Source organism: Corvus hawaiiensis, chromosome 6 (assembly GCF_020740725.1).
Source record: "Corvus hawaiiensis isolate bCorHaw1 chromosome 6, bCorHaw1.pri.cur, whole genome shotgun sequence".
NCBI classification, from domain to species: Eukaryota; Metazoa; Chordata; class Aves; order Passeriformes; family Corvidae; genus Corvus; species Corvus hawaiiensis.
The window spans coordinates 23,497,888-23,513,287 of record NC_063218.1 but is presented as its reverse complement, the minus strand read 5'-3'; the positions used below and the strand labels follow the sequence as shown (position 1 = coordinate 23,513,287).

Sequence of the window (15,400 nt, the reverse complement as noted above, 5' to 3'; positions counted from 1 at the left end):
TGTTAAATAGGTATAACTCCATCCCCTCATCCCCCACTTCGGACCTGAAAAGGTGGCTGAGAAAACAGCTTCATAAATAACCCTGAAACACTCATTCAGTGCTGAAGTGATGAACATTAGAAAGAGTCTGTGAAGAAATGGAAAAGCAGGATGTTGGAGCAGGCTGGCTGCAGGACAAGATGAAGGTAACACAGCCATCCCAGGGAATAAACCCTAGTGGACCACGCAGCTACAGAGCACAGCATGTTACACAGCATGAGGGTGTAAATGCAGTGTGCTGTAGGGATTCAATTATGGGATTTCCATAGTTTTGAGTGCTTGACTACAGCCCTTGTCATTTATCAGACATTTGGGGTGTAACGTACCTGTTTCCTGGACATTGGCTGGTTGCACTGAGTAAGGACTGAAAGCATTGGTGTTTGTTCTGCACCAAGTGGGATGAATTTGGTGGGACTATGCTTCAGCTCTCCTGGCACAACCTCACTCTCACACTGAGCTCAGTCAAGATGAAATAGCCCTGGTGACAGAGACTGGGGAAGCTGCACACCTCACAGACAGGACAACATGTGCTGGCAGAGCGGGACATGGCAAAAGTGTCTGGTAGAGAGCAGGGACTTCGTTCAACACAGACATTTGCTTAACATCTCAACTCAGCACTGATTTCTATGCAAAAGTCTTCAAACTTATGTGGGGAATTATAAGCACGTTGTTGCAATTGTCCGAATATTGTAAGAAATTATTTGCATAAAATGCTACATGTGAAGCAGAAACAACCTCGGTGGTTTACAGGAGGCTGAATCTGGTAACTGGTCTAGGCTGGATTTTTAAATAGCACTATGCACTGAATGGCTGTGCAAACAAGATGAGTGGGATGAATGGGGTGAGATGCAGTTTTGAATGTTGCTGTCATAAGCCTGCTGCAGGAAAGAGCTCTGGAGCAGCAGGTTTACAAGGAAACTCCAGGACCCACCTGTGCTGAGGAAGATGGTTGCACAGGTGGGACATGGGGAAAGAGGTTTTGAAGCAAAGGTCCTGGCTGAAAAATACCCTATGTGCTCTCTTGGTTCTGAGGAACCCATCCCAGTCGGGTTTTTTTTTTAATTTATTTTTCCTTATTGAAACCCTGGAAACATAACTCATAACATAATCCATCCCACAGAGGCAGGATTCAACCTGGACTTTTTTCGAGAGAGGTTTCTCCCCAGTCACTTCATATAAAGGGGCTTGAATAACTTTCCTGAATTGCCCATCCCAAGGTCTTCTAACTTCATCTTGCTTCGAACATCAGACCTCCACCTTTCCTGCCACAGTTGGAGCCTGTTGCTTCTTACCCTGCTTTGGCTGCACAGACAGCAGCTGACCACCCTTTCCATTACAACATATGAAAGACTGTTCCTTGCTCACCACCCACTTCCCACCCCCAAAACTTCTCTTTTCTAGGCTAAATGGGCCAAATTTCTTCACTCCTTTCTCCTGGTACAATATTTCTGTGTGTTTATCCTTTGTATTGTTTTTCTTCCAGACTACTTCACTTCTTGGCCTAGGACTCTGAACGGGTCCTGACCCTGCACAGGCAGCACAAGGCAGTCGCCTCCTCTGCCTTGCCCCAGAACCCCAGGTCAATACTTGACCCCTTTGCTGCTGGCAAAGCTTCAGTTTTTGATGCTCTGCAACCCCCGGATTTTTCCCCGCTATTCTGCTGCCCCATTGGTTACTCCCCAGATCTTCTACCTACAGCTCGCTTTGCTTTACATTTGCATTTGTTCTTGCTGAACTGCATCTTGCTGCTTTCAAACCATTTCTCCACGGCTGAGATCACACTAAGCCCAGGCTCCAGAGTCCCTGCAGCCACTGTGTCCTGGGAGAACCGGACTCCCTTCAGCATTGCCTGCTGTAATTCACAAGGGACAAATACAGGACTGGTTGGCCCTGTCCTTCCCCTAAAAGCCTCTGGAAATATCCTTTCTCCATCAAGCTGCTGGTATGGCAGTAGCCTAGCACTGGTGAGTTTTTCCAGTGCCACTGACGATATCACAGCTCCTGTGATTAAGATCAAAGAAAATGAAATGATCCCAGAGAGGAAGTCAGGGGATGTTATTCACAGTATAAATTTAGTCACCTAAGTCAAGCACAGAGATTAGGAGACTGGCTCCTGAAGCTCCCCCTCATAGTGGTGGGGAGCCTGGGCAGGGGCAGCAGGAAATCAGCTCCCCATGTTGTGCCTGCAGCAGGTGCCCAGGGCAGTTCCCACAGAGCTGTAAGCAGATGCTGGTGGAGCCATACTGGTGGTTTCTGCTGCTCTGGGTTGGGGGATCATGTCTCTGACCAGAGAAATGGCAGGGGGATCTCACTGCCTGTGAGGAGACAACATGGGTCCAGCCCAGCCCAGAGAAGCATTGTGAAAGCTCTGCCCATCTTCCCACCAAGAGACACTTGTCTCACTTACAGACACTTATTTGCTCATAAGTGGCAGGAATTCATTAACAGCATGGCCAGTTCAAGGGCAAAGAGAGTGTTTGGACAAGGCAGGAAAAAGGATGCTCACTTAGCCCTGCTCAGAAAGGCCAGTTGTCCAAACCCTCTCCCGTGCTGTTGCTTTCTCCTGAGGTGTGTTCATCAGCTGTTAAGAAAAGCCCAGCTCTGGGCAAACCAAGGTGCGCTCAAAACCTCCCTCCTGTGGATCTAAGAACAGCCTTTGCCACAGCCACATTCTGGACAGTTTTGCACTAACTGTCCAGCTCCTGCCAGGACATTCAGCTTCCCTCACCACCTTCTGCCAACAGCCCCACCACCTTCCCAACTGTCTCCCAGACGCTGGCCTTGCTAGATACAAAAGGAAGGAATTCACCTAATTTGCCCAATAATGGAATAAGGATATTTTTCTCTGAGGAAGGAGCTCCCTCCATCCAGCAGCCTGCAGAGCAGGACAGGCCAGGCAGTCTCTGAGACCTGCTCACCAGCAGAGGAGTGTGGTTTCCTTGGGAGAGTGGGAATCCTGCAGTGTGCTTCCTGGAAAGGAAGTGCTGCACAGGGTTGCAGAATTCAGAGGAAGTGTAGTGATGCAGTGAGCTAATGGGTCCTTCAAGGGTTGTGCTGCTGGCCGGTGCCTTGGGAGACCTGAACTCAACATCTCTCACCTCACCAATGCCTTCGGCTACTCCATTTCCAGAGCCAGCTGCACCAGAAGAGCCCTGCGTGCTATAGGGGGGCTGCATTCCAGGAAATTGGGTCCCTCAGGGTGGATCATGCCGAGCAAACCCTTGCAGACATGTTAAAATGTGTGGTGGACCCTAGCATTTCCATATAGCCACCAGGAGGAAAAATACACTCAATGCTGTGAAATGTTCAGATAAAAGGGCTTAAGGGTAGAACACCAGTGCCACAGGATGTTTCTAAAGGGGCAAACAGGCCAAAATGGCGTAGTTTTGCTACTGGAGCTAAGCCAAGAGATGTCCCTGAACCACCCAGCCTGCAGCCAGCCCTATGCAGTTCTTGGTTTTGGCCATGTTTGTTCCTGTGTTGGCTCCATGAGTGGCAAGGATGGGAAGAAATGCCAGCAGTGCCCATGCAAGTCTGCACATACTTCTCTGCAAGTGTGCTTTCTGTGCTGCAATACAGCTGCAACCTCAAATCTGCCAATACTCTTGCCCTAATGACCACTGCATCTCAAGTGCCCTGGCCTATGCCCTGCTGCTGAGACTTGCTAGCTGTTCCTGCTTGAGGCCGGAGAAATGCAAACAAAACACCCACAGGCAACAAAACTCAGTAAGTTGGGAACTGGGAATTGCTGTTTTCCACAGGAGTGTGTTACTGTGAGTGGGTTCATGCCTGTTTCTAGATCTGCTCCTTATTGCACATGCAAGAACTTAGCAGCTCCAAAGTCGTGTGGTCCTGTCTGTGGATGGAGAGCCTGTTGGCACGTGACCGTGGCTCATCCTGCTGGATCTGGTGACATGAGCAGATCAGAAAGCAAATGGTCCCTGCTTTGGCACCTCCTACTCCTGCATTGTCACCTCCAGAGCCACTAGCATGGGGTACTCCGAGGGTACCCCTGAGGTATTGCTGTCCTAGGGGCTGATTGCACATCTTTAGTCTTCTGAGGCTTGTACTAAGGATAGAAGTAGTCCCAGAGAGCACAGACCGGGAACAGAGAAGGGGATCCAAAGCAGCTCCTCCTTGCTGCTGTCTGCATGGTCTGATCCATAGATTCTTATGTTTACAGCATTTTGTCTGCCAGGGCTGATATTCCTTTATGGGTCAGTGGTGACATACTAATGAATGTTTTAGAGTGCTAAATAGCTTTGCTTTATAGAAAATACTAGTCCCACCCAACCCAGTCCAAACATCCTATGACCCTGAGCCTTTCTTCTTAAATGGGACTGGTGCTTCGTCGTGCCCATGTGAACCACCTGCACTAACAGTGTTTATGTGGCACCTGCTGAGGGTACCCGTCCCCTCCCCGGGACCCACGTCAATGGTGTGGGGGCGGCAGGAGGGGGTGGGAGGGTTGTGGGGAGATGTGTGTCTGCCTGGGAATTTCCTCAGCTGTGTTGGGGTGACTGAGGTTGCCTGGGGCTGGACTGACCTCCTGCCTGCACAGGGCTGGCATGGGACACAGTGTCCCTGGAATTTCTGGGGCTCCCAGTGGCACCTCCTCCGCACTGCCCTCCTTTGAAGGTCCAAGTTTCACAGCCAGAGCTGGGGCTTTTCTTCCTTTCCATCTCTGCTGTTTGTCTCAGAGAAAACCCATCGCGTTGTTTTTCAACTGCCTGAAGGTGTTTTTCGGGGGTTTTTCAGGCTATTTTGAAGCACATTTTTCCCAGATGTGCTTTTCTTCTTCTTCTTTTTTTTTAAATTGGTTTTTAAAAACTTTTTTCTTCTTCTGTAACTTTTCTTCTTTGCCTTAAAGTTTCCGGCCACGTGACTTTCAGCTTACATCCCCAAGGTTCTGAGAAACCACAAGGAGGCTGAGACCTAAAGGGAAGGTGCAGAGGCTCTGAGAGGAGAGGCAGCGAAAGTGTCGGAGTGCTGCGCAGAAGGACAGAGTGCTTCCGAGACGAGTGAGAGCAGGGAACCAAGGGCCATATCAGAGGTGACAGAGGAGGACAGAGGAGAGGCAGAGAAGCAAGACAGAAGGCAAGCACATCAAGAGCACAACGTAAGCTGAAGAGACCCTGGGAGCCAGAAACAGCAGCCATGCCCCACAGCTCTGACAGCAGTGATTCCAGCAGCTTCAGCCAGTCTCCCCCTCCCAGCAAGCAGGTAAAGCAGGGGTTGTTCCCCAGCTCTCCCTAGCTGGAGAGTATTTCAGGGGGCCACGAGTGGGCAGGAAGTAGGGTGGCACCCACTGTCGGTGTTTTCACAGGGCAATATGGCAGAGCTTTCTAAGAATGGCTGTGGGGAGAGAGATGCAGGGCTCAGCCAAGGGCCCTGGCAGAAGCTCCAGCCACAGAGCTGGGTATGGGCAGAGAGAGATGACCTGGTTACCTGGGGCTATGCCAGGGGCAGCTGGGAGCCCAGGACCCCCAGGCATGGTGGGTCCTGTGATACATGCCAGGCAGGCAGGAAGCTTCGGCGTGAGTCGGTGCTCTAGTGAGGAGCCTGAGCAGGCACCTCCTGGCCATGGACCAGGGTGTCTCAGGGGCAGCCTGCCTGCTTCCTGCTTCTGTGGACAGCACTCGGGACCCAGAAAAGCCCTGCTGCTTTGGATCTGCTTTCTTTACTGTTCAGCCTCAGAGGTTTTTCATGTTAGTGATGCTTCACAGAGGGATTTTGCATGGCATACCTTAATGGTAGGTTTTTTGCTGGCAGATACAGACTCAAGTCTGAGGTATTCTCACTGCCTTTTCTGGCTAAACTTTATGTTATCTGTCATTTGCCATTTGTCTAGGGCTGGCAACAAGAGCAAGCACCTGAGACTTTGCTCAGAAATCTTGGGGATCATCAGGGCAGATGATTTTTGGCTTCCAAACAAGGATGGGAATGCATCCTGGCTTGCATCCTGGTAAAGACAGGGATAAAGCACAAGGTTTTGCAAAGGATAGGGACCGGACTAGATGCAGGATGTGGGAGCTGCTATATCTGAGACATTTTCAGGGTATTGAAGGCAAGGATAAAACGGTTAAGTTCAAAGAAGAAAAATATCTTGGGTTGGGGGGAGGGGGGGGGAGGATGTGGACAGATAGATGGGCTGGGAAGATAACTTTTGTGGCTGAGTTTTGTAGTCTTGTGGAGAAGTGGTGGTGTGAATGCTAAAGAGTCCACAAGAGGGGCAGTGCAATATGAAAATAGAAGATGAAAGTCTGTGTGACAGTTTCAACTGTCAGAAGGCAGCAGCAGGACCAGATCTCAGCAGAGAATGACTGGTGCATGAAGCTCATGACCTGAAGCCTGGAGACCTCTGTTCTCCCCTGCTTAAGGGGCTTGGGAGTGTTGCAGTCAGCACTGCAGGCATTGCTACCAAGGGACTCCAGAAAAGAGCAAGGACAGAGATCAGAGAGGTGGAGCAAATAAGATCTGTGTTAAAAACAAAAGCTCTGAGTCTGTCTAGTTAAGAAAGCAGGGGCCATATTGTGTTGTGAGGGTCTGCAACAAATAAAGCCTGAGGCAGGAGGGTGATGGAGAAGGGAGGGGCCTTCAGGGGTGAAAAGAGGAAAACACAGGCTGAATATCTGGAAAAATGGTATAGCCAAGGAGCTGGAATGTCTGCAGAGCCATTACCCTGCAGAGAGACAGGAAAGGAAAATGTTTTCTGTACAAGAAATCAAATTGTCTTTCTTCCAGAGGGAGGTCCTTACTCTGGTCCATCAAAATGTATCCCAGGCTCTGTGTTGGTGAAGGGAGAGTGGTCATTTCCCAGCTGTTCTGGGATCCCCAAGGATGTTAGATGTGCCCCTCCTGGCAACAGGGGTACTAAAAGTATCACACATCCCCTGGACTATGGCTTTATACTGGTGTGGAGGGTGTGTAGCCCATGTCCTGTGCTTCAGTGATGTTATCTGCTGTGTCCCTTTCACAGCAAATAACAGAAGAAGGGTGAGGGAGAGAATTACCCAGTCATTTCCATGCCTTGTTTCTCTAGGACTCTTCTGATGACATGAGGAAAGTCCAAAGGAGGGAGAAGAATCGAATTGCTGCCCAGAAGAGCCGCCTGAGGCAGACCCAGAAAGCAGACACACTGCACTTGGTGAGCACTCCCACCCTTTCTCATCCCTGGTGCTGAGGACTCAGAGGAGACAATGTGCTTTTCCCCTGGGACTTGGAGCAGAGATGCTCAGTGGAGGCAGGACAGGAGAAGTGAGGCCAGGGCAGGATGAAGGAGTCAGCGCCTGCAGCGAGAGCACACAGCCCAGGACAACGGCCACGGAAGCGTTTAGTTTTGCAGCTAGTTTTGAATCCATCTTTATCTCTCAGTCTTTCATCACCGATTTCCTTTCCCAACCTCTTCTGACTGAGCTCTTTGAAAGCACAGTCTCACCTGGGCTGGCTCTCCCCAGGTTTGGGATTCATGCCACCACTTATGCAGAGGTGCAACAGCATACAAGGGTACTTTTCTGTGGCACTGTGGGCACCCCCACAGCTCTTCCCAGTGTGAACAATTAGATGTCTTGCCTTTCGGGAGGAATGGTCACTTCTGGCTGTGTGTGTTTGGGCAGGAGTATGTAGTCAGTGTCAGAGCATAAGGTCTGGGATACTTTGCATTTTGCACATTGATAAGTGCAGTCCAATGTATTTTGGGCCACTGGTGGGAAAGATGAAGAACACGCAGCCTGCAGTGGCCAGAAACCATCTTTATCCCTGTGCTGGGCTTGGCTATCCTTTGAAAAGTGCTAGTTGAGCTCATGTTCAAAAAAAGTCCTTTGATTTAGCAGTCTTCATATTCCCCCATATTCCCATTACTGGAAACAATTCCTGAGAATCCAGTTCTGAACCTTCCTCCTTACATAGTGCCCTTAGCCCATAGTTGGAGCTGGGTTCAAGACAGATTTCACTCTTTTCTCAGTAGCTGATGAGCCTTTTAGAGCTGACATGGCTCTAGGCTGATTGCGTTACATCTGCCAGCAGCAAAGGCTCTGGGCAACTATGTCTGAGAGAGGTGAAAAACCACCATTTCCTTGGGGTCACTGCTCTCTCCACAGTAATCCTAGGGGTAGGAATGGGCTCTGAGCTTCCCCCTGGAAAATCCTGCCTAGCTGTGCACCAACCAGAATTGGGCTGCTTTTCTTAGAGCAGATAACAAACCACTTGCTTATGAGATTACTACTGCTCAAGCTAGCATTGATAACACACAGTCCTTGCCTTCCCATTGGGATGGGGCAGTGGGCTAAGCCCATTTTGGATCCCGACAGGTAGATGAAAAAATGCAGGGAGGCAAGTAGAAGATGGATGGTAAATCTCTGCTAATTTTTTTCAATTCCAGTGGACAGTGACCCCGTGCTGCTCCTAGGTTCATTCCCTGAGTGCTCTTTGTCTTTGGTGGATTCTGCATCAGGGACTTTGTTTCTCTGATGTGGTTCTTCCCAGAAAAGCATGGCTCAGTTTGAGCTATGGTGGTATGAAAGGAGCCACCAGCTCCATCTGCCCCAGGGTTTTCTAGCTTGTGTTTTGAGGAGAATGAGTCGTAGGAAAACTGGGACTCCTGGCCTCTGGGTGATTCCCATCAATTCCTGAGTTCAACAACAGTCATGATTTCCAAACTGTTTGGTCACACCTGAGAGATGCTGTTTGCTGTGTGAACTCCTGCTGCAATTGCTGGGTGCATTTCGACCTGTGCATGGAGTGGGCACCATCAGGAATCAGCGTAGCAGCAGAGGGGCGAGCAGAAGGTTTGCTTTGCCAATGTGGTGGTGCAGCTTTCCAGAGCCTCCAAGTGCTGCATCCTGCTTTAGCTCTCTCAGCTGAGTTTCCAGTCCTCTGGTCCTGCCCAGGCTGCTGGCTCCATGGTCAGTTGATGCCTGCAGTGCTTCAGCCTGGAGCTGGCTGCACTTCAGCAGAAGCAGAGGTAGCAAAGGCGTTGATGCTTTCAGTAGTGTTGAGACAAGGCTGAACATCATTATTAACCCCTTTGTTGTTATTCTCATTAATACCAGTATTAATTCAGTTCTTCTGAGGCCTCAGTTTCTCTTTTCTTCTGACTCAAGCGTCTCCCCTTCCTCCCCATCGTGCCGCTGCTTTCCCCGGCTGCTAGCAGGAAGCAGTGAGTCTCTTCTTTCCAGGGCAATGACAGGTTTCCTGTGACAGGTGGTTTTCTGGTTAAAGACGGCGGTTATTCAACGTGCTCTCCCCCGGGGGCTGGGCTGCCCGGGAAGCGCCCGGAGATGTATGTGTGCATGAGAGGGAGCGAGAAAGCCTGGGCGGGAACAAGCCACAGTCAATTCTCGTAAGCTGAGGCCGGGGAGCGTGGCTGGGGCTGCCAGCATCGCACCCACACCCGGCCTGGCCAGCTGGGGGAGGAGGGTTTGCCCAGGCGTGGCTCTGTGATGAATTTACCAGAAATATATCATTCTGGAAATTCTGTGGGGCAGAGAGGCACAGGACCGCAAGCCTCGTGTCCCCAGCTCATCCTATGGGTCCCACGCTGAGGAAGCCCCTGTGGTTTTGTCTCCTCAGGAGAGTGAAGACTTGGAGAGACAGAATGCTGCCCTGCGCCGGGAGATCAAGCAGCTGACAGAGGAAATGAAGCACTTCACCTCAATGCTGAGCTCCCATGAACCGCTCTGCTCCATCCTGGCATCCCCTCCACCGCCTCCAGAAGTGCTTTATGCCACACACTCTTTTCACCAGCCCCACATTAGCTCCCCACGCTTCCAACACTGAGCCAGCCAGCAGGACAGCAGCATGCCAGCTCCACTGATGGCAAGAAGTAACTTCGTGGGGCTTGCTTTTCCATCCAAGGGAAGGAATTGGACGGACAGACATTCCTTCTTGATATGTACTCTGAGTGATTTGCCTAAGACTTGCTCCCTGTGCAGAAATGGCAGAGCCACCATGAGGCATCTTTGGACCGTTTCCAGCTTGGATTCTGGGAAGAAGAGGCAGTCACAAAAGGGCACCAACCCCCTTTTCTGGTCGTTGTTTGGGGAGACTCACAGGAGTGTGCAGTGCCGGCAGCCTCCATAAGAGCAGCTGGCTGTGGCATGCAACAACCAGAGCTCCAGAAGAGGAAAGGGAGCAGGGGTGGAGGGAAAGGTTGGGGGCCACAGAGTGTCAGGGCAAAACTGGTTTATTTTTGTAAAATAAAGATTGAAAATGCTTAACTCTTTGTTTCCAATATAGGATTTGAGTTACTCCTAAGGCCTGGCATGATACACTGAAGACACAGGCAGCAAGAGGGGAGAACTCGGAGCCCAGGAAACAGCCCTGCATGCACAGGAGTCTAATCCAGAGCCAGTAATCAGAGCCCCACATTTAGAAGGGGGCGCCTATGCACGTAGGCTGGACAGGCTGAGGAAGAATGGTTTGTGGGGTGATGGGGTCCCTGGGGAGGAAGGGTCCCTCCTTGCTGCAGGACTGGACCTGGCTAATGAGTGTGACATGCCATGTAGTATCACAGGTCTCTTCCCTGCTGACCCTCTTGGCTCCCTGCTACTGGTGGCTATGCCTCCACATGCTCCCCTTGCTCCCCTTGCATGTGTGGAGGTGCACTGCCATGTTGTGCCAGCTCACAGGCAGGTCTTGGTGGGCTGATGGAGCCTTCAGCTTGGCCAGCAGCACAGCTGGGAAGGAGCATCATGGTATGGAGGGAGCTGGTGATGTTGTCCTCGAGTGCACAGGAGAAGCAGGACCTAGCAGGACTCTTGCTCCAAGCTACCCTGCTAAGGCACGTAGCTGCAGTCTACATTCTTTCCCCTTGCCCATCAGTCACAGCTCCGCAAAAGGCTGCTGCACTGCCTCATGCATTGAAATAGATGAAACCTGAAAGGTCAGAGAGGAGTAGATTAGTACTTTTGAGTTTGACTTATTGGAAACACAAGCTGGTCCATACAGGCAGTCTCTGCACCTTACCACACACCAGCCAGCAGCCCACTTACCAGCCCCACTCTATACACAAGGCTGAAGCCCACCTGCCAGGGGTTCTGTTGCTAGCAGTGGCTCAGTACTGCTGTCATCTTCAAGGAGCATCAGCTGCAATCTTTTCAGCATAGAGTACCACAAGCAGTGCTGCTGATGTAGGCTTTTAAATGAGGGAAATAGACCAGATTTGTAGATATCCTTCTCTCAGGCACGGACAAGCAGCCTATTTCCAGATGGGTTTTGGCCCATCATCATAGCCCTCATGAGCAGTTGGGTAAAGTCTGTAATGTGCCATGCTGTGCACATTTTCTCTCTCTGGTTTGCACTAGCAAGATGATAACCAAATACTGCCATGCCTCAGCAAGCTGTCCTCAGGCTAGGTGCAGGTAGCACTGTGATTTCTCCTGCCATGGTCTGTTCAGAGGTTTGTGAGCCTCCTGCCTCCCGTTTCTGTGCCAGCACAGGAAGCACCCTGGTCAGAGATGCCTGGTGTCAGCACATTGGCCTGGGTGTCACCACCCTACAAAAGCAGTGTAATACCATTACAAAAGTAATGGGTGATTGCACTGCCCCTCCCTGTCTGTGTGGCTCTGGGATGAGGGATGAGCACATTTAGGGAAGGACAGTGGTTATTCCAGCCAGGGAGCTGGGTTTCTGCATATATGACATGCAGGATATATCTACAGGAACAATTTCAGTGGGTCTTACACCACCCCTCTCTGCAAAATCTCACACCAATAGGCTTCACTCTAACCATTGGTTCAACAAACAGAGCTGCTGATTCCTTGCACAGGAACTCAAACATGCTTTGAGCCAGTCAGGCTACACAGGCTCTTCCCAAGGTGCTTTTCTCTGGAATTTGTCCTTTAAAGCCTGAGAGAGACAACTGACTCCAGCTCTGAATGAGCTTGTCTTTACAGGCTCTGCTTCTGCTCCTTGAGCTTCTGGTGGATTTTCTCCCAGATTTTTCACTTTCACTTCTGCTAGTCTTTAGCATTTCTGCTAGTCCTTAGCATTCTGATGTTCCCAAGCTTCCTGGTTTACAGTCAGAGAAAAAAGCTACTGCTACCTTGCTAGGGATTTGCTGTGGAGGGCACTGCAGGCTCATGCTCTTCGCTGGAGGATGCAACAGAGTCCCACCAAAGCTTGCAGTGTTGCCTATAGTGAGAGATCTCCTTCCTTGCTGTGACCTTTCTATTTTCTCATGGCTATAAAATGCTAAGCTTGGTTTTAGCTGCAGATGGAGAAGGTCCTACCCTGATGTATATGTCAGCTATGCCCACACAGATATGAAGCCAATATCTTTTCTGCAAAGCTGTCAAAGTCTAGATCCTTCAGACTGGGTGGGGTTCTGTGTAATGCCCACAGAACTGCAGAACTCACTGGTAACATCTCAGACTTAGTACTGCAACTCAGAACGAAAATAAGCAGCAAGTGGTGAGACTGGGAGACGGGTTTGCAACAACATCCTCTCCAAAACCTAAACAATATTCTTGGCATAATCAGTTAATGTGTCCTCCTTTTGCATGGCTGTCTGTGAGCTAGAAGGCCTCCTACTGGCGTTGCACTCAGCTGTTCAGGCCAAACCCAGCCATTCTGGCGTTTGCTGCTCCTAGGAGACACATCTTCCAATCTGACTTGTCTTTGCCCTGGTCTTGCCCGCAGAAACCTGATCACAGAACATGCTCTGCATTATTTAAGCCGGTTTTGACCTCTGCTTCCTTCTGGTAATTGTGAGGTGTCTGGGAGGCAGTCTCTCTATGTTATAAAGAATGGTTCTCCTGGGAGAATGTCCTTATCACCCAAGCAGCAAGGGACAACATATCCTTTCAACCCTTTCAAACAGAGGCTGGAAAAAAGACCTTTTCCTGAGGCTATTTGCAGAGCTGCACGAACTGCTTGCTTAGGCTGTGTGAGAAAATTCCTTCACTTCTATACTGGTGCTGTCTTTTGCTTCTCTTTCCCGGGCTCTGGGCCTCTCCTGAAGACTCCTCACATGCTGCTTTTGATTTCTAAGTAGCCAAGTGCCTGTCCTCTGGTGTGGCCCTCACCGTTGTCCACAAATGAACTGCAAATGAACCTAAACGAGTAGCAAGGTGCAGGGCGGTGGCCAAGGCAATAATCGCAAATTGCTTTCGATTGTCTGCTCTTACCAGCAATGCAATTCCTGTGATTTTCATTTCCATGGCATCTGGCATTTCTCAAGTGTATGTTATCTGGCCATGCCCAGCCTTCAGGAGCACTATGGTGCTGGCTGCTCCAAGGGAAGGGGATGCTTCTGGGCACACAACTGGATAAACCGGGTGATGGCTGGGCCTGTGGAAGCCTGTCCCTGCCCCAGTAGGATGGCAGCGCCTTTCTGTTGCGCTACATAGTTCCTCACTGAAAACCTCTCTCAAAGCAGTACATAATCTAGTGCTCACAGGAGGCTGAGAGACTCTTTTCCAGCCGGGGAAGGCCAGACAGGAGGGAGGCAGGTCTGCTCTGCAAGCACAGCCTGCCGAACACTGCGTGTGTGCTGGCCTCTGCTGGGCGAAGGCTGAGCGCTCCCAGCCAGCACCTGCACTCCTTTTGGCAAAGGGCAGACTAAGCAGCTCTGTTGCCCGTTTCGCTGTGGCTCCAAAGCATTTACGCACTTGTTTTGCAAATCCCATCTCAGAATTCACTTCCATTAGAGCTGCCAGCCTGCATCGGCAAGAGGATAACCTCCTGCATGCTGAACCAAAGCAGCAGCCCACAAAAGAGACCCTCTTTCTGCTTCTTGCAATGATCATAGTGTACAAAGCAGCACTTGTCATACAGAAATGCTGCCTGGATGCCAATACTTCAGCACACAGAGATCAAAGAAGATCAGGAATCACTGCTAAGAGGCAAAGTATTTTTATAAACCACAAGCTATCAAGAAGAGAAAAACCAAAGCATGGCATGAAATGGTGAGACTTTCTCCTAGTGAACAGCCCTGTGCTCACTTTGTGTTCTGCTGTGTTTTTGCCACCTTATAGATTGGTGATCTGGAGGAGATTTGAGCAGTGAGGCAGCATTGTATGTATCCATAAAGGCTTTCTGGGTTACTGAAAAACCCTACCCAACTAAATGTTAGGGAGCATATATTCATCACTTGCCAGGGCAGGGTTACAATCAGTGTGTTAGGGTTAGAACATGAGACTATAATTTTTTTTTTCTGTTCAGGTTGCACACACCAGCTCCTGTGAGTTCTACTGCTTCAGAGACATCCACGCAGAGACAACACACCTTCCTCCCAACTCTTGTCCCAGTTCTGTCCTTTTCTCTAAGACACAGTCAACTTTTCTCCCTGCACAACAGTGGTGGTTTGGTGCTGTGGTACTAAGAACTTTTCCCAGGTTCGTTTTTTTGCTGTAGTGTGAGTGGGAGAAAGAAGAGGGACATGCCTGAGTTCAGCAGTGAGGCTATGCACATTTCCAGCACTCTTTTATTATTAATGTCAGCTGCAAACAGTAGAAGATTCAAATCTTTTTCTTGTGTCATTGCCATGAACTCGTATGACTCATTGAGATGGAGGCTGGAGGATGCTGATTAAGAAGGGCTTGTATACTTCAAGCTTTGGTATTTGGAGTTAATCTGTGACCCTGATCTGGACTGGGCATGTAAATCTAGATTATGGCTGAGTTTTGAGGCTAACTGGCACTTTTTTCACTTCTTTTATTCTGAGCTGAACAAAGAGATCTTCGTGTCTCATGTGTGTGCCTGGTGCACAGCAGAGGAGTGACGTGGGTTTGCTCCAATAACAGAGCTTATGCACAGCTTTCCTCACAGCCATCTATATCTCCACAGCTTTTCACAAGCAACGGTTGAGAGGTGGGCTTAGATACTCAAGCAGCACAGCAGGCTAACCACAGTTACACAGTTTTTGGATTAGAGCAGGTTCCCATCTGGCCTGATCAGAGAATAGGGCAGAGCAAGTTGGTATCTGTTTGCAGAAGGCCATGCAGAGGTAGCATAAGCACCCTGTGTCTGGAGGGGTGTGCACTAACCAGAAACTGGCACCTTCGAGGTACCTTGCGTTCAAGTGCTCTTCCATCCTGTGCACTCCTTTTACATCTTTTTCTTGCTGCAAGGAGGCAGCTGTGAATATTAGCACTTCAGCTGTGCCCTCCCACCTACTCTTTGCAGTTCAAACTTACCGGATTCATCCACACAAACATCACATCTGAACTGGACAGGGTTAAATTAAAGCCATTACTCTATTAAAGCCAGGCTTTGAACAGGGTGATTGGATTTGCAAAGAAGTGCTAATTTCAAGCTGCTCTTGGGCAAGCCCTTGCAGCCCAGGCTGGAAGGTGTCAGACTGGAAAAAAAATTCTGCCCCTGGCAGGGCCACACAAATCACCATAACTCTTTGTGCCCC

At 49.9% G+C, this 15,400-nt stretch overlaps 1 protein-coding gene across 4 annotated transcripts in view; it reads left to right on the top strand.

The window, feature by feature from the left end:
• The window catches only part of BATF (basic leucine zipper ATF-like transcription factor), a 31,810-nt gene extending 16,410 nt beyond the window's left edge, over positions 1-15,400 (top strand). For 3 of the 4 annotated variants that reach the window (XM_048306992.1, XM_048306991.1, XM_048306990.1), the window contains exons 2-5: positions 11-185; positions 4,910-5,262; positions 7,082-7,186; positions 9,610-15,400. In XM_048306992.1, the coding sequence (XP_048162949.1) occupies positions 5,197-5,262; positions 7,082-7,186; positions 9,610-9,816 (378 nt within the window). In that variant the 5' untranslated portion in view covers positions 11-185; positions 4,910-5,196 and the 3' untranslated portion in view covers positions 9,817-15,400. The other variant, XM_048306993.1, reaches the window with a different exon arrangement.